General features: G+C 42.5%; 1 protein-coding gene across 14 annotated transcripts in view; it reads right to left on the bottom strand.

Moving 5' to 3' along the window:
* SPECC1 (sperm antigen with calponin homology and coiled-coil domains 1) overlaps positions 1-18,982 on the bottom strand; it is a 299,046-nt gene that overhangs the window by 79,202 nt on the left and 200,862 nt on the right. For 13 of the 14 annotated variants that reach the window (XM_063656241.1, XM_054458486.2, XM_054458481.2 and 10 more), the window contains 3 exons: positions 8,767-8,974; positions 4,544-4,617; positions 3,970-4,175 (listed from right to left, as the gene is read on the bottom strand). In XM_063656241.1, coding sequence (XP_063512311.1) covers positions 3,970-4,175; positions 4,544-4,617; positions 8,767-8,974 — 488 coding nt within the window. Of the gene's footprint in view, positions 1-3,429; positions 3,616-3,960; positions 4,176-4,543; positions 4,618-8,766; positions 8,975-18,982 lie in introns of those variants that run through there. The other variant, XM_063656246.1, reaches the window with a different exon arrangement.

The raw sequence follows: 18,982 nt of genomic DNA, 5'->3' as shown, positions 1-18,982 counted from the left end.
TAGACTGTGTGGCTAATGCCATAAACGTACATTTAAACTATGAAAAAAAGAGTACTAGGTGAGTGAACAGATAATACTGGCTGGAATAAGAGCACATTGAGAGGACCAGGTTCTGCATTAAGGGCCAAATTAAATGCTGGAGACCCCTGTCCATCATGCCGTCATGAGTGCTAAGGTGAGGTCTGTTCAGAAACTGCTTAAGAATCCTCAGGAGAACAGCCCCCCTCCACCTGGGAGAGGGGCTCAGTATCAGAGCATCTGTGGCAAGACAGCTGGAAAAGGGACCTTAAAGAATCTATACCTCCAACTTCCGCCCCTCCCCTCTCCATGGTAGCTGCAGAACACATGCTGAGCAGCTGTGACCCATTAGAGCCATCAGAGCAACACAGAGGACAGCACAGGTACACACAGTGACACTTGGGCTGACACGGATGTGCACACACGGAGTTAAGCCAATTCCAGTGGAGTCTGCACATGCTGCGCTGCCACACTGCTCACCTCCAAGAAACGACAATGCAAGAACTTGTGGTACGGGCAAAACAAAACACATTCGAATCACAGACATTCTATTTAGAAACCAACAGCATTAATTAGGCACAGATGTTAAGTGTGTTTAATTATCTCTTTTAAAGACGTTTTCCATGGATGTTTATTGGTGTTATACGACAAACACAGTAAGAATCAGATAAGTCACCCTAAAAGTAATGGCATTTGCTGTTTCAGAACAAGAGAAACAAATGCCACAAACACAGAGGTCTTTCCCTGATGCTGCTTGAGAAGCCTGTGCCATGCACTGCTCATTAACCATGTCTTTCATTAGAAAGCTTGTATGCGGCACAATATATCATTACATTGAGCTGCCTGTGTTTTTTCTGATTTTGCCAGGTCTCAGGACTCAACTTTTCAGGAAAAAGATGTGACGGGTTTATTTCAGTGAGAGTTTTCATTTCAAAGCCTTTATCTCAATTGGTAGTTTTCAAAACTGGGAGCAGCCAGAGCTGAAAAAGTTATTATATTTTCATCTATTACATTATATGTGTCCAATGAAACAGATCACTTTTAGGTCCCTAAAAACACATTGGCTTGTTCACATTTCTGGAAGAGAAAGAGCAGGCTCACAAGCCACAACTAAGATATGGAGACGCCACTGTGTCAAAGAGGTTCAAAGTATTGCACCAGAATAACTCTAAGGCTGGCACTGGAGTTTCTTACTCTCCCACCAGGGAAAGGTCAGCTAACCAACCAGTCCAGAGAACAGCAGAGCTTAAAGAGACCTCAAAAACGACCGCCTCTTCCCACCTCTTTTAACAGAGGCAAGAGGCAGGGCTGAGAATGAGATGTTACTGGCTGGCTGCAAACATGACACTGGGAATGAGATATTGCTGGTTGACTGCAAAGATGAGGCTACCGCCTTCCTTCCCCACATACCTTAACATCAGTTATTCTGACTCTGAAATAAAAATATCTGTGAAAGTGTAACAGGACTGAAGATCATGGATGAGTCAGATAATATCCCACTGTTTAGTTACTGAGTTCCAGCAATGAATGCTGGTTTGCATTTCTGCCCAGGTGCTTCATCTCATGCTTATCAGCCTGGCTGCAACCAACCCTGTGAGTGCCCACGGACGCAAACAGAGCTTAAGAACCAGGTAATCTCATGTCTGGATCCAGGTGCTTTTTGGGTGATCTTACCTTCTCTCAGTTGTCCTTGAGGACCTCGTCAGAGAATGCTCTGCAAGTTCTTTGGCTGTGGCTGAACCAAGAATGACTTTTGAGTTCTCACTAGATGACTGTCAAAGTCAAATTGAGTTTCAATCAAGAACTAATTCGGTCAAGATGGAAACACTAGGTGGCTTCCGGAGCTTGGAGGTGTGAGTTGGTTTCAAGTCTTGCTCATGGGGTAGGTGTTGGAAGTGGCTGAACCATCAGTGACTAACTGCCATATAGTCAACTCTTTAGAGGGGGCAGCTTGCCACAGAAGTGCAAAATCAGACAAGAAACCAGCATCACTGGCACTTGTCTGACTTCCTGCCAAATGCGTTGACAGACAGAAATGTTCTGATGCCTGATTTCAGTACCATGACATGTTCTCATTGGTATCCATTCTAAAATTTTGAAATGTTTTTTGATAAGGGATTAAACTGTTAGATTGGGAGGTAGGTTTGCAAATCACTGGAAAATCAAAAAAGAAGCATTCTGTGCTTAAAAAAAAGGTGACGTTAAGATTGAAGATGCAGGATGCAGCATAGGGAGTCCTAAACTGCCAGGACGTATGCAGAGATTTCCTAGAATACCAGGGTTCACGCTGCACAGTCTGGCCTGTGTCTCAGAATATACGTAAGAAACATGGCATCTCATATAAGAACCTGGCCTGTGTCTCAGAATATACGTAAGAAACACAGCATCTCATACAAGAACCTATTCGGGGCCACCACAGAAACTCAGGACTTGTCTTTTACCATTTATCATTAAAATAACGTCCATGTGAAGCAACACAAGTTCTGACTCAGATTTTCTTCCAATGACAGACAATAGGGAAGCAAGACAGAGGCAAACAAACAAAAGCAGACACAGAGGCCACCCAGAACGGCCTCACTACTGTTTCAGTAGGGAACACTGTGAAATCTAGTTTTCCTATTCTCCCTCTACCTCCACTTAAAATTCACATCCATTGGTGTCCAGAGGGTAGAGCTCTGTCTATAAAGTAATGACCTTGTCTGGCGCATGTGTAGTCCCAGTTAGTCAGGAGGCTGAGGCAGAAGAATCTCCTGGGCTCAGTAGTTTGAGTCCAGCCTGGGCAACATAGTGAGACCCCCATCTCTAAAAATAAATAACTAAATAAAATAATGATCTCGATATTGATTTTTCAACAGTAAATTGTGGAGCTAGCTACATCTGATCTTCATCCTTCCCCAAAGGCCATTTTATGTAAAAGTTATAAACAAAGAAATAAGGAATTACTTGGAGCAGAACTGACAGGAGAATCACAGCTGAATTCTGAAAAATCTCCTCTTTCCAATGTCATGAAATTCATGATAACCAAACATCAGATCAAAAGGCTCAGGAGCTAGCCACTGATCTTGGAAACATGTAAACACTAGGGCCAACTGATCAACATTCAAAACCCAGGAAATTTGATCTAAAAAGACTATGTTTGATATTTGAGAGACACCTAAAAATTCAAAATCATTTCCTAATATCCAAGAATCTCAAAGTTAAGGACACTGATTCCTCATTGGGTAAATATAATATTAGCTAAAGCAAAAAATGCTGTTTATAATTTTGTCTGTAAACCATCTAAATTTCAGATAATAATTAACATTGCATTCACTTTGGGAATATCTTCCTCTTAAATGTCACTGTTAGTAGAGCTCCCTGGTCTGATACTGTGTGCTTCTCCCCATCAAGAGCAGAAGGGAATGTCACACATCAGCCAAATGCATGTTTTCCACTCTCACCCTTTTTTAATAAAGTAGGTTATGTCAAGGCCTTTTGACGTAGCTCATGGGTGTTCTCAATAAGCAGGCACATCCTTGGGCCCAGAGGAATGTGTCCTTCTCCAGCAGCTCCTCCCCTTAGGAGTGATTCCAGCTTCTCCCACTGCATGGGAGTGACCTGTGCAAGGTGGTGGATTCGTATTTATTAGTGTGCACTCCCCTGCATTATAAATACTAAGATTCAAGGAGCATTCTAGACAGGACTTCTATTCTTTAAGCCTAGCAGGATACTTGGCTAGAACGGGCCCTTCATATGTAAGTGAGAAGCTTAGCAGCCTCTTATGCTGCAGCATGGCAGGGACTGGGTACTGTACAGAATGTTCCTAGTGGTAAGGTGGTGCTAGTAATTCAGGGTGATCTCAGAAAGAAAATAGCAGAGCCTGGCACAGACATGAAGAGTCCCATCCCCACCAGGGAGCCCCATACATAGTGACTGAGAAGCAAGCACGGCCCTGGTGCCCACCAGACTCACGGAGGGCCGGCTCTGCTGGTGACCACCCTGCCGTGGCCCTGCACATCCCCCAGCTCCTTCTGCAACCGGGCATTCTTCTCCTCCTCCTCCAGCAGTTTCTTCTTCACGGTGCGCAGCTCCTGCTGGGCCTCACACTTGATGTCGTTGGCCACCACCACTGCGGTCTGCAGATCCGCCTGGAACCGCCTCCATTCCTCGGTCTCCTCCTGAAAATGCCAGAGCCCATCCCTATGTCAGACGCCTGCCAGGGCCGGTGCCTGGGCAGGGACCCCAGAGTCCCCGTGTTGGTCACCAAGAAAAAAATGCCAGCAGTGCTTGGTGAGGCCCTGCTTTCACGGTGGCTCACTGCTAGGAAAAGGCACTGGTGGAATTACACCTTCAGGTTATGAGAGTTCTCCATCCTGACACCAAATGACTGCTTTGATTTTACTTCCTGCCAACAAGAATCTACAGTTCCAGGGCCCCCCACGCCGTGGAAACGTTCCAAGAGAAAGGAGGATAGAGAGAGCGATCCACACCTCGGAGGGCGCAATTTATAGGAAGATGGTGGTGAAGGCTCCCACCCACATCTCACCTTCATCTGCTTGGTCAGAGTCTTCAGCTGCCTCTCCAGGTCTGACTTCTGTTCCTCCAGCTTGATCACATTACCTAGAAATAAATAATTCAGACAGGGCTTGGAAAAGCTGTGAGACTCTTAAGAGAAGATAAGCTAGGTAGCAAAGAAAGGGGCAGCTCCAGATGCCACAACAGGCATCCAAATCCATCCATTCTATTCTAAATGCAACTTTTAGCAATTTCAATTTACCCTGTAAACCAGGGAATGGACACAAGAGCCTCCTCTGAGATAGAGAACAGGATGATCTGGAAAGTATGTGATGTGTATTGAGGTTACAGTCTCAGCAGACAGAATGCACAACCAAACAGCAGCACTATGGGAAGAGGCCTCCATGGCCACGCACACTTGCACACCGAGTCCGGCCTCCCTCACACTCACACACAATCGTCCTAAGTGTCCTTTATTGCTGTGAGATAGAGGCTTTCACATAACAGAGCACATGAATGCTTATTCCTCCTGTGATTTGTAAAGCACTTTCTAGAGTCGTGGGTCTCAATCACAGTTAAGCCTCTAAATCACTGGTGAAGCTTTTCAAAAGCACCGATGTTCCAGTCCCACACTCCAGACACCTGGAGGCAGAATCTCCAAGGGCAGACAAAACCCGGAGATGTGTGCATTTAACATCTTCCCAGGTGGCTTGCCTGCCTCTCCCTACTTAAGGACACCTGCAGCCCCTTGTTCTCCTCGCCTCCAATTCTCTCCATATGGCTATCAGAGTCATTCAAATTTAAATCTGATGGTGTCAGTCACCGAGCTGAAATTCCTCAATAGGTCCTCATGCTCTAACCTAGAGCATTAGTTTTCTATGAAGGATGCAAATCAGAATCACCAGAGTAGGTTAAAAAGATGCTGTGGGCAGGTCCTGCCCCAGCAGTTCTAGTTCTAGTGGGACTGAGAGTTTGTGTCTGGAATCAATGCTGCACAGTAGAAAACACTCCCTAACTTCCTTTTATTTTGTAGTCCATTCCTTTCCCATCAGGATCTTATAGGAAGAAGTGATTGGTCTAGGCTGGATTTATGTGTCCCTAGGTCTCTGTGAAAAAACATATCTTAACAATACCTCAATATCCTTTTAAAAAGTTTAAGTTTTTCAAAGGATGGCTTGTATTACTGTCAGTCTTGGATATATGATGATATAACCACAGGGGTGTGTCTAAATTTTGTTGTGGACATTAATTATACACTGGTTTTCTTAGCGTGTCTGTGCTGACTTTTAAGGATTTAGGGCCAATACAACCGTATTTTCAACAGCAAAATATCACAAAAACAAAAACAAAACAAAACAGAACTTGTCTTGACTTTTCTTCTCAATCATGGTGCTGGGTTTGGAAGGATACACTGATGATGATGGCGTCCAGGTTGTCAGCTGTATCCTGAGAACAGCCTGGATGGCACCGACACTGAACGCTGAGGTTCTGCAGTTCTACTGCATGTCATGTTCAAGGAGAAATGGGGCAGGTGCTGTCAACTCTCACTCTAACCAACTAATCAATGTCTGAAATACATAGTCAATTCTAATAATCATGGTAGTTGCAGAGAGTTGCCATGCACACCAAATCAGCAAACACTGAACTATTGTCTCTAGGAAAAATACAGGTTAGGTTCCTGCAAGCCTCTGGTCACAACATTCTCATCAACTAAAATGCCATTTGCATTATATAGACTTATCCGCCAATGTCTCTATAAACAAGCCAGGCTCATCAAACATGGAAACCCACTCTTTCCTTTTTTCCTCTTCCTGAATAACACTTAGCAAGTATTTTTAAATTCTTCTTCAGCCTCCTGATCTGCAGAACCCGCCTTGCCTGCAAGGTTAACCTTTCTCACACCTTATGGCCTTTTGAAACTTGGGAGCCAACCAGCACTAGCCAAGAAGGGGTTAACATTTTCCTGACCCTGGGTGATGTGAACAAATATTGCTTTGGTTTTCAGCCACACAACAATATTGCCCACAGCTTTTTAAAACTGGCTGTCATCTCACAAATCCATGAATTTGGCTGCTTTAGCACATCGCTTTAGCATGTCTCAGGGCAGCCTTATATACATATTGTCAAACAACTTCTCCCTTTCTCTGATGCACTGTATTGGGTTTTTTTGTTTGGTTTGGTTTTTTTATTTTTTAGAGATGCAGTCTTGCTCTATTGCCCAGGCTGGAGTGCAGTGGCACAATCTTGGTTCACTGCAGTCTCAGCCTTTCAGGCTCAAGGGATCCTCCCACCTCAGCCTCCAGAGAAGCTGGGACTAAAGGCATGAGCCACCACACGTGGCTGGTTTTTATTTTATTTTATTTTTTTGTCAAGACAGGGTCTCACTATGTTGCCCAGGCTGGTCTCGAACTCCTGGGCTCAATCGATCCTCCTGCCTCAGTCTCCCAAAGTGCTGAGATTACAGGGATGAGGTCACTGCACTTAGCCTGATGCACTGTATTGTTGATTCAATAACACTGAACTCACGCACAATGGGACAAGAGCTTGCGTCTGCATGAAGCTTCCCTAATACACGTGTTTTCTCTGTAGGTGCATCTCAACCTCACTGTGCTTGGGGACAGTGGACAGCACTGCAGCACTGCACTCAGGGCCATTTTAAACAGCAAAGTCACCAAAAACAAAAGCAGAAAAATGTTAAAAGCATGGTATTAAGCAGACTGTAAAAAAGACACATGTATAGTATGAGAAGGCCAAGTGTCTCTGTCTGACCTGAGTTGGGAACATAAGCACTGGATGACACAACCTTTTCACTTCTCTGTGCATGTCTGAAAACGACCGTGGAAGTGCTCTGTGTATTGGTTTTGGGGTTAAAATACGTTTTATCAAGCAGGTGAATTCACAAATGTGAAATCTGTGAATAAGGAGGATCGACTGCATGGGGTAGGGAACCTCTCAGGCAACTGACCAAGCTATTCTTAGTAATGGCTGGTGTGACTAAATGCTTTGTGCATTAAATCTTTTGTTACAAAAGAAAACACATTAGATGTGATAATTTGGTAAGGCTTATTTGGACAAAGAAGGTAATGTTTAATCTCTTAAAAATTTCTTTCCCAATTCAAAGCAAACTATGAGTTCATAAATAAGCCATATGCTGATGTCTCTTCAACAACTAAGCGGCAAACATCTAGAAGTTACTTGATATCCTACCACCAATGGGACACATGCGGAAATTGTTTTCTCCCTTAGACCAAGAGCACACATTGTTCATCCACTCTGACACCAATCATCCATCTCTATCAGATACAAGAGATAACATAGTGTCAGTACTTGATGACTGGCAAGCAATTTCTTCTGAATAACTTTCTCCTACCCTGCAGAATATCCTTAGGAAGGGTCCCTGTGAACTCTCACAGTTGCAGCTAAAGTATCCTAACATGTGGCCTTCAAGCTGATCAGGCTGCCTGGAGACAGCAGCAGTAGCATGGCTCACACACAGCACATCCAGCACAGCCAAAAAACATTTGCAGCTGAGTACGGTGGCTCACACCTGTAATCCCAGTGCTTTGAGAGGCCAGGAGGACCACCTGAGCCCAGGAGTTTGAGGCTGCAGTGAGCTACAACTGCACCACTGCACTCCAGCCTGGGTGATAGAGCGAGACCTCTAAAAAAACAAAATGAAAAGCATTTCTATTTTTCACAATCACCTACACACTGCTGACTCATGTTCAACAGTCTTTTCTTCTGTCATCCCAGTTTTCAACTGCTGTAATCATTGATCTCTTAACCTCTAGTTTTTAAACTAGAGATTAATGATTGTTTCTTAGGTGACATTCTTCCTAGGAGATTACAGTGCACTCAAATGAGAGACTTCATAAACCCCAGCCAACATACAGTCAAATCCACCCCCCCAGTCACCCACTGCTGCTGGTTTCTTTAGTGTCCTACTCAGCTCCATTCCACATTTTTCCTGGGCTTGACCTCATTTATTTTCTTTTGCAGTGGCGCAATCTCAGCTCACTACAACCTCTGCCTCCTGCGTTCAAGCGATTCTCCTGCCTCAGCCTCCTGAGTAGCTGGGATTACAGGCACCCACCACCACGCCCGGCTAATTTTGTATTTTTAGTAGAGACAGGGCTTCACCATGTTGGTCAGGCTGGGTCTCGAACTTCTGACCTCAGGTGATCCTCCTGCCTCAGCCTCCCAAAGTGCTGGGATTATAGGTGTGAGCCACCATACCTGGCAGACCCCACTTACTTTCTAGCTCACTGATGAGTTGATTATTGTGTAACTTGACAGCCCGATGCTGTTCCACCTGATCTTCCAATTCAAATATGGTTTCTTTCATGTCTTTGATCTCTGCATCACTCTCTGATGCTTTTTCTTGCAGCTTTAGGCTGGTTCTGCTCAGCTGTTCAGCTTGGTGATCACATATCTCCTTCAGGTATGAATAATCCTTTTCCACCTAAAATAAAAGGAAGGTTCCTTGGTCAGTTAACAACAACAAAATTCCCACAGTGATCTGTACACTAGAAGGCCAGCCCCACCATGATCCAATATACCCATGTAACAAACCTGAACATGAACCTCTTCAATCTAAAATAAAACATTACGAAAAGCTCCCCACAAGTCAGCAGCAGGCTCACGGACATAGTAGCAAAGACGCCCTTGGCATGTGCTGTTTCTTGCATTCTTAGTCTCAGAAACAGCCAAGGATGTGAATAGTCAGAGAAACACGATGTATGCTTCAAATGGCTGGATTCTATGCCCCTTCCTACAAGCAGGAGGGAATCTGCACGCACTTAAATATTCCTCTTTCCCACAGCTGGGGAGAGCAGTGCTACCCTGGGAGGCACTGGCCCTGCACCAAGAGAGCTGCCTGGTGTGGCCACCCTCACCGCACATCTGCTATGGAGCAGCGCCCTCTGCTGCTGAGCTATGAACAACGCCCCTGAAGCCAGGCTAATCTGCACACCCCCAGGTTCCCTTAGAGATAAGATACTTGTGGCTGCAATGCTTCTTCAGAGGAAACTCTAAAGATTCTCTATCACATTCATGCTCTATCACAGCAAAAATGTGATACAGAATGCCAGCGGAAGGCACACAAAAACGTACACACACAGAAGCAGAAAAGTGGCACAGCACAATCGCTTCATGGGTTCAATTTTTTAATTGTTAAACATTTTAAATATACAGAAAAGCACCAAAAATAATCATGCACCAAACAGACTTAACAATGGTTACATGTTGTCACATTTGCAAAATCTTTTCACTTTAATAAGAATTTTTTAAAGCCTCAATCTTCCCTCCTACCTCAGAGAGTAATAAGCATTATCCTAAAATTGGTATGTGGTCATCCCTTGAATGGTTTTTCACTTTTACTATATATGCACATGTCCATGATAATACATAGTATTGTCCTTTTACACAATGTTACACCATATTGTGCTTTTGCAGTGGATTATACTGTATCTGTATTATTCTGCATTTATAACATGGTAATATGCTTTGTCCTCTACAATACTATGCTTATTATGCTCTTGCATTTTAACTGTGTTTTTGAAATGTATCCACACTGATACACATCATGCTAAGTCATTACTTTAATTGGTGCATAGTATTCCACTGTCTGACTATATTATTTTATTATTACAAAAATGCTGCAATAAACATCATTGTCCCTTTTCTACAGTCTTTTAATTAACATGACTAAATAGCTGTATATTCACCAGGTAATCTGGGGTTGGGGGTGGGGTTTCTTTGTATGCAATGAAATTTTTTTCCAATTACATTTCATGTGCAAAACCTTCTGGCTGTAAGCTCTATGGGAATAGGGACCTTGTCTGTTTAATTCACCATTGCACCCCTAGTGTCTACACAGCATCACACACAGGAGGCATTTAATGAATATTTGATGAATGATTGAATGAACACTGGGAGGCAGCACTGCAGGGTCATTCACTGGGAAATTGTGACAAAGGATAAGGAAAGGAGGAGAGACCTGGAGACAGAACAACATGGCCAAAAAGGATCCTCCAGCAATGGTTTCCCTGCAGGAACACCAAATGGAACTGCTATCCACACAAGAAAGCATCTTCATAAGAACCAAAAATCAGATGAACGATCACAGTGCCTGGTTTTAACACATCATATCAAGGAAAGATGCACCAGAGAGGGGAGGAAAGACCGTCTTGACTCTCCAACATCCCCTCTCCCTCATCCCTTGGCAGCAACCACATGGTACAGAGACAGCATCTGTGCACCCAGGGGGAGGGAAAGCACAATGATTGTGAGATTGCATTGGAATTTGGTGCTGTCCCATCACAGCAGAAAGCAACACAGGACAGAATTCAGCCAGCACCCATAAAAGGAGCATTTAGACCAGCCCTAGCCAGAGGGGAATCTTCCATTCCAGTGAGAATCTGAGTTCTGGCAAGCCCTACCTCTGTAGGCTAAAGCACTTTGGAGTCCTAAGTAAATCTGAAAGAGTCTAGGCCACAAGGGCTACAATTTCTGGGCAAGTCCTGGTGCTGTGCTGGGCTCAGAGACAGTGGACTTGGAGTGCACATGACCCAGTGAGACACCAGCTGGAGCAGCCAAGGGAGTGCTTGCACCACTCTTCCCCCAACCCCAGGCAGCACAGCTCACAGCTCTGGGAGGAGAGGGAAGAGTAAAGAGGACTTTGTCTTGCAACTTGGATACCAGCTCAGCCACAGTAAAATAAAGCACCAAGCAGATTCCTGAAGCCCCCATTCCAGGTCCTAGCTCCCAGATAACATTTCTAGACACAGCCTGGACCAGAAGGAAACCCACTGTCTTGAAAGGAAGGACCCAGTCCTGGCAGCATTCATCACCTGCTGACCAAAGAGTCCTTGGGCTTTGATTAAACATCAGTGGTACCCACACGGTACTCATCATGGGCCACACACTGTACTGGCTTCAGGTGTGACCCAGTGTATTCCCAGCTGTGGTGGCCACAGGGAGAGATCCCTTCTGCTTGAGGAAAGGAGAGGGAAGAGTAAAGGGGACTTCATCTTGCAACTTGGACACAGCTCAGCCATGGTAAAATAAAGAACCAAGCAGGCTCCTAAAGTCCCCCATCTAGGCCTTAGTTCCTGGACAGCATTTCTAGACCCACCCTGGACCTGAAGGGAGCCCGCTGCCCAGAAGGGAGAGATCCAGACCTGCTGACTAAAGAGCACTTGGGCCTTGAATAAACATCAGTGGTGCTGCCACAGGCCTGGGGTGGTGGTGGCCACTGGCAGAGATCCCTTTGGCTTGAGGAAAGGAGAGGGAAGGGTAAAGGGCTTTGTCTTCCAACTTGGATACCAGCTCAGCCACAATAAAATAAAGCACCAAGCAGACTGCTACAGCTGCCGACTCCAGGCCCCAGCTCCCGAGTAGCATTTCTAGACCCACTCTGGGCTAGAAGGGAACCCATCACCCCGAAGGGAAAGATACAAGCCTGGCTAGATTCCCCATCTGCTAACTAAACGGCCCTTGGGCCTTGAATAAACATCAGCAGTAGCCAGGCAATAGTCACCACAAGTTTTGACTGAGACCCAGTGCTGGGCTGGCTTCAGGTCTGACCCAGCACAGTCCCAGTAGTGGTAGCTACAGGAGTGCATCACCCCTGCTCCAACTCCAGGCAGCTCAGCATGAAGAGAGAGACTCTGTGTGTTTAGGGGAAAGTAAGGAAAAGGAACAAGAGACTCTGCCTCATAAACCGGGAAATTCTCCTAGATCTTACCTAGGATCACCAAGGTGATACCTCAATGAGTCTGCAAGAATTACAGCATTACTGGGCTTGTGGTGCCCCCTAATGCGGACACAGCTGCAGTGACCAAAGGCTTAGATCCTAACACTCAATTCCCTTTGAGTATCTGGAAAGTCTTCTCAAGAAAGACAAGTACAAACAAGCCCAGACTGTGAAGACTGAATAAATACCGGACTCTTCCATGCCCAGACATCTATGAACATCCACAAGCATCAAGACCATCCAGTAAAACATGACCTCATCAAATGAAGTAAATAAGACACCAGTGACCAATCCCAGAGTGACAGAGATGTGATCTTTCAGACAGAAAATTCAAAATAGCTGTTTTCAGGAAGCTCAATGAAATTCAAGATAACACAGAGAAACAATTTAGAATCCTTTCGATATATTTAATAAAGAGGTTGAAATAATTTTTTTTTTTTGTTTTGAGACAAAGTCTTGCTCTGTCGCCCAGACTGGAGTGCAGTGGTACTTTCTCGGCTCACTGCAACCTCTGCCTCCCAGGTTCAAGCGATTCTCCTGCCTCAGCCTCCTGAGTAGCTGGGATTACAGGCAGGCGCTACCATGCCCAGCTAATTCTTGTATTTTTAGTAGAGACGGGGTTTCACCATGTTGGTCAGGCTGGTCTCGAACTCCTGACCTCGTGATCTGCCCGCTCCGGCCTCCCAAAGTGCTGGGATTACAGGCATGGGCCACCGCGCCTGGCCAAGATTGAAATAATTTTTTAAAAATAAAGCAGAAATTATGGAGCTAAAAATTTATGACATACTGAAGAATGCATCAGAGTCTCAACAGCAGAACTGACCAAACAGAAGAAAAATTAGTGAGCTTGAAGACAGGCTAATTGAAAATATACAGAGGAGACAAAATTTAAAAAGAATAAAGCACACATACAAGATCTAGAAAACGGTCTTAAAAAAGCGCAAATCTAATAAGTTATTGGCTTTAAAGAGGAGGTAGAGAGAGAGATTGGGGTAGAAAGTTTATTCAAAGGGATAATAACAGAGAACTTCCCAAATCTAGAGAACAATATTAACATTCAAGTACAATAGGTTATAGAACACCAAGCAGATTTTGCCCAAGTAAGACATTTTAATAAACAAATTCCCAAAAGGCAAAGATAATGAAAAGATCCTAGAAGCAGCAAGAAAAAAGAAAGAAAGGAGCAGACTTCTCAGTGGAAACTTTACAGGCCAGGGAGAGAGAGGCATGCCATATTTAAAGTACTGAAGGAAAAAATGTGAAACATGACAGAGAAATAGAGACTTTCTCAGACAAACAAAACCTGAGAAATTTCATCAACAGCAGACAAGAAATGCAAATGGGAGTTCTTTGATCTGAAAGAAAAGGACATTAACAAACAAAAAGAAATCATCTGAACATACAAAACTCATTGGTAACAGCAAGTACACACACAAATAGAGAATATTTTAACACTGTAATTGTGATGTGTCAACTACTCATATCTTAAACAGAAAGACTAAAAGATGAATCTATCAAGAGAAATAACTTTTCAAGACATGGTATAATAAGCTGTAAATAGAAACAACAGACAACAAAAAGTTAATAAGACAAAAAATCAACAAAGAAATATCAGACTTAATCTGCACTATAAAACAAAACAAATGGAACTAATAGATCTTTACAGAACACTTCATCGAATGGCTGCAGAATACACACTCTCTTCCTCAGCACATGATTCTCCTCAATGAGAGACCACATGTTAGGCCACAAAATAATTCCTAAAACTTTTTTTTTCTTTTTTTTTTTTTGAGACACAGTCTCGCTCTGTCTCCCAGGCTGGAGTGTGGTGGTGCAATCTCGCTTCACTTGCAACCTCCGCCTCCCGGGTTCAAGCAACTTTCCTGTCTCAGTCTCCCGAGTAGCTGGGACTACAGGTGCATGCCACCACACCCAGCTAATTTTGTATTTTTAGTAGAGACAGGGTTTCTCCATGTTGGCCAAGCTGGTCTCAAACTCCTGACCTCAGGTGATGTGCCCGCCTCGGCCTCCCAAAGTGCTGGAATTACAGGCGTGAACCACTACGCCTGGCCCTGTAACTCCTAAAACTTAAAAAAAAAAAAAAAAAAAAAAAATGAAATCATATCAGGTATCTTCTCTGACCACCATGGAATAAAACTAGAAATCACAAAGAGGAACTTTGGAAATTATACAAATACATGGAAATTAAGTAATACACTCCTGAATGACCAGTGGGTCAATGAAGGAATTAAGAAGAAAAAATTAAAATGTCTTAAAACAAATGAAAATGGAAACACAACATACCAAAGCCTATGAGACACAGCAAAAGCAGTACTAAGAGGAAATCTTACAGCAATAAGCGCCTACATCAAAAAACATAGAAAAACTTCAAATAAACAAACTAACAATGCATCTTAAATAACCAGAAAAGCAAGAGCAAATGAAACCCAAAATTAGAAGAAATAATAAAGATCAGAGCAGAAATAAATGAAATTTTAATGAAAAAAAATACAAAAGATCAACAAACAAAAAGTTGGTTTTTGAAAAGATAAACAAAATTGACAAAACTTTGGCCAGACTATGAAAAAGAGAAGACCCAAATAAATAAAATCAAAGATAAAAAAGGAGATATTGCAACCAATACTACTGAAATTCAAAGGATCATTAGAGACTACTATGAGCAACTATATGCCAATAAATTGGAAAACCTAGAAGAAATGGATAAATTCCTGGACACATACAACCTACCAAGATTGAACCAAGAAGAAATCCAAAACCTGAACAGACCAGTAACAAGTAACGAGATAAAAGCCAGAATAAAAAGTCTCCCAGCAAAGAAATGCCCAGGACCCAATGGTTTCACTGCTGAAATTTACCAAACATTTAAAGAAAAATACCTATCCTATTCAAACTATTCCAAGAAATAGAAGAGAAAAGAATGTTTCCAAAGCAATTCTGAAGGCAGTATTATCCTGATAACAAAACCAGACAAAGAAAGATACACGAAAAAAAGAAAACTACAGGCCAATATCCCTGGTGAACATTGATGCAAAAATCCTCAACAAAATCCTAGCAAATCAAATTCAACAAAACATTTAAAAAATTATGCATCATGACCAAGTGGGATTTATCCTAGGGATGCAAACGTGGTTTGACATATGCAATGTGGTATGAACCAAATGAAAGGTAAAAACCATATGGTCATTTCAACTGATGCTGAAAAAAAATTTAATAAAATTCAACATCCCTTCATGATAAAAACTGTCAATAAACTGGGTACAGAAGGAACATATCTCAACATAATAAAAGCCACATAAAACAGACCCACACCTAGTATCATATGAATGGAGAAAAACTGAAAGCTTTTCCTCTAAGATCTGGAACAGGATAAGGATGCCCACTGTCACCACTGTTATTCAACACAGTACTGGAAGTCCCAGCTAAAGCAATCAGACAAGGGAAAGAAATAAAGGGCATCTAAATTGGAAAGGAAGAAGTCAAATTATCCTGGTTTGCAGATGATATGACTTGATATCTGGAAAAAACTAGCCTCCACAAAAAAAAAAAAAAAAAAAAAAAACTATTAAATAGAACTGATAAATTCAGCGAAGTTGCAGGATACAAAATCAACATGCAAAAATCAGTAGCATTTTTATATGCCAACAGTGAACAATCTGAAAAAGGAATCAAGAAAGTAATCCCATTTATAGTAGCTATGAATAGAATAAAGTAGGAATAAACTTAATCAAAGAAGTGAAAGATCTCTACAATGAAAACTATAAAACACTGACACCAGAAATGGAAGAAAACACACACACAAAAATAAAGACACTCTATGTGTAGAGATTGGATAAGTCAATACGTTAAAATGTCCACACTACCCAAAGCAATCTACACAGTCAATGCAATCCCTATCAAAATACCAATGACATTCTTTATAATTTTTTTTAAATCCTAAAAGTTATATGGAACCACAAAAGACCCAGAATAGCCAAAGCCATCCTGAGCAAAAAGAACAAAACTGGAAGAATCACATTATCTGACTTCAAATTATATTACAGAGCCTTAGTAACCCAAACAGCATGGTACTGGCATAAAAACAGACACACAGAATAATGAAATAGAATGGAGAATCCAGGAATAAATCCATACATCTACATGAACTCATTTTCGACAAAGGTGCCAAGAACATACATTGAGGAAAGGACAGTCTCTTCAGTAAATGGTGCTGGGAAAACTGGATATCCATGAGCAGAAGAATGAAACTAGACCCCCCTCAATATACAAAAATCACATCAAAAGGATTAAAGACTTACCTAAGACCTCAAACTATGAAAACTACTAAAAAACCAACAACATTGGGGAAACTCTCCAGGACACTGATCTGGGCAATGATTTCTTGAGTAATAGCCCAAAAGCACAGAATACCAAAACAAAAATGAACCTATGAGATCACATCAAGTTAAAAAGCTTCTGCACAGCAAAGGAAACAATCAACAAAGTGAAGAGACAGTCCACAGAATGGGAGAAAATACTTGCAAACTACCCATCTGACAAGGCATTAATAAACAGAATATATAAGGAGCTTAAACAATTCAATGGGGGAAAAAAATCTAGTAATCTGATTAAAAAGTGGGCAAAAGATCTTACCAGACATTCCTTAAAGACACACAAATGGCAAACAGAAACATGAAAACATACTGAATGTCGCTGATCAGAGAAATGCAAATGCAAGTCAAAACTACAATGAGATACCATCTCACCCCAATTAAAATGGCTTTTATCCAAAAGTCATGAATGACAAATGCTGGGGAAGATGTAGAGAAAAGTAAACCCTTGTACGCTGTTGGCGGGAAAGTAAATTAGTACAGCCACTATGGAAAACAGTACAGAGGTCCCTCAAAAAAACTAAAAATAGAACTACCATATGATCCAGCAATCACACTGCTGGGTATACACCCAAAAGAAAGGAAATTAGTCTATCAAAGAAATATCTGCATTCACCATGTTTATTGCAGCACTATTTACAATAGCCAAGACTTGGAATCAACCTAAGTGTCCATTAACAGACAAATGGATAAAGAAAATATAGTCCATATACACAACAGAGTATTCAGCCATAAAAAAGAATGAGATCCTGCCATTTGCAACAACATGGATGGAACTGGAAATCATTATGTTAAGTGAAATAAGCCAGACACAGAAAGATAAATTCATATATTCTCACTCATTTGTGCGAGTTAAAAATTAAAACAATTGAACTCATGAAGATAGAGAGTAGAATGATTACCAGAGGCTGGGAAGGGTGGTGGGGCAGGGGTGGAAATAGGGATGGTTAATGGATACAATATAGTTAATAAAACCTATTATTTGACAGCACAACAGGGTGACTACAGCATTGCATGCCTGTGTCAAAATATCTCAGGTACCCCATAAATATATACACCTACTATGTACCCATAACAATTAAAAATTAGAAAAAAGAATAAGGGAGCGGGGAGGAAGGGATGGAGGGAAAGGAAAGGAGAAGAGAGAGAGAAACAGCCTGGGAAAGAGCCAGAGAGCCCTGCCTGTGCTCAGGGGTCAGCACTGCTCTGTGAAGCTTGTGTTTTAATTATAAAGGCGTGAGACTCTGGATTGTAACACAAAATAGATCATTGCACGTTGTGCTGCAAAGCTTGAAAGCTGCTTAAGTGCATCAAGATGACTAAGGACATACATTCTGGAGCCAGACCGCCAGAGTTTAAACCCCAGTTCTAGTGAATCAAGCCTTGTATTCCTTAATCGCTCTGCCTCTGTTTCATAATCTAACAATGCAGGGTTGCGGGGTGGACAGTTAAGTGAAATAATGACTTGGAGAGTTTATCATAGTGCCTGGAACATATAACAGTAAAAGTCAATAAAAGTCATTCTTTCTCTCACAATTGCCTTATATATTATATATACAATACTAGGTAGTAATGTAATACAGGTCAATTTGACCAAGAAAAATCACAATACATGAAAGACCAAAAGTCATATATACATATATATATATATACACACACACTTAGCAATAGCTACTTTATTAAACAGAAGCTGACTTTACTATTTTTTAGTTTTTTTGGAGTCAAGGGACAAGGTCTTGCTCTGTTGCCCAGGCTGGAGCACAGTGGCATGATCACGGGTCATTGCAGCTTCTATCTCCTGGCTCAAGCCATTCTCCCCACCTCGGCCTCCCTCAGAGCCAGGACTATAGGCGTGCATCACAATGCCCAGTTAATTTTTGTTTTTATAGGTGGGGTCTTGCTATGTTGCCCAGGCTCCCGGGCCTAAGTGATCCTCCCATCTTGGCCTCCCAAGTAATGGAATTACAGGCATGAGCCGCTGTGCCTGGCCAGAAGATGAATTTAAGGAGAAAAGAGGGAATGCATTTTAGATCCTGGAAGGCTGATGTCTGAAATCATTTGAAAAGCAGCAACAGAAGGTGGCTTTTGAGTCTTGTATCCTGGGGCAGACTGTGGCCTTCTGCCTAACTAGCTGGCTGCATGTTGTAGAGTCCTCAGGCTAAGGGCCTGTCACCTGGAGTCTAGAAACATGCATATGATTTGGCTGGGACAACTGTGGGCCAGGAATTAAACTGAGGATGTAACGAGGCAGCCTAGAGGTAGAGCACCCTGAGCAAGGCCTCTGCATGCAGGTGAGGCTGCTGTCCCTCAAAGGCTCTGCGCCCTC

The sequence above is a fragment of the Pongo pygmaeus genome, chromosome 19 (assembly GCF_028885625.2).
Source record: "Pongo pygmaeus isolate AG05252 chromosome 19, NHGRI_mPonPyg2-v2.0_pri, whole genome shotgun sequence".
Lineage (NCBI taxonomy): Eukaryota > Metazoa > Chordata > Mammalia > Primates > Hominidae > Pongo > Pongo pygmaeus.
Note: the sequence above shows the minus strand (reverse complement) of the source record. Positions and strands in the feature narration are given on the sequence as shown.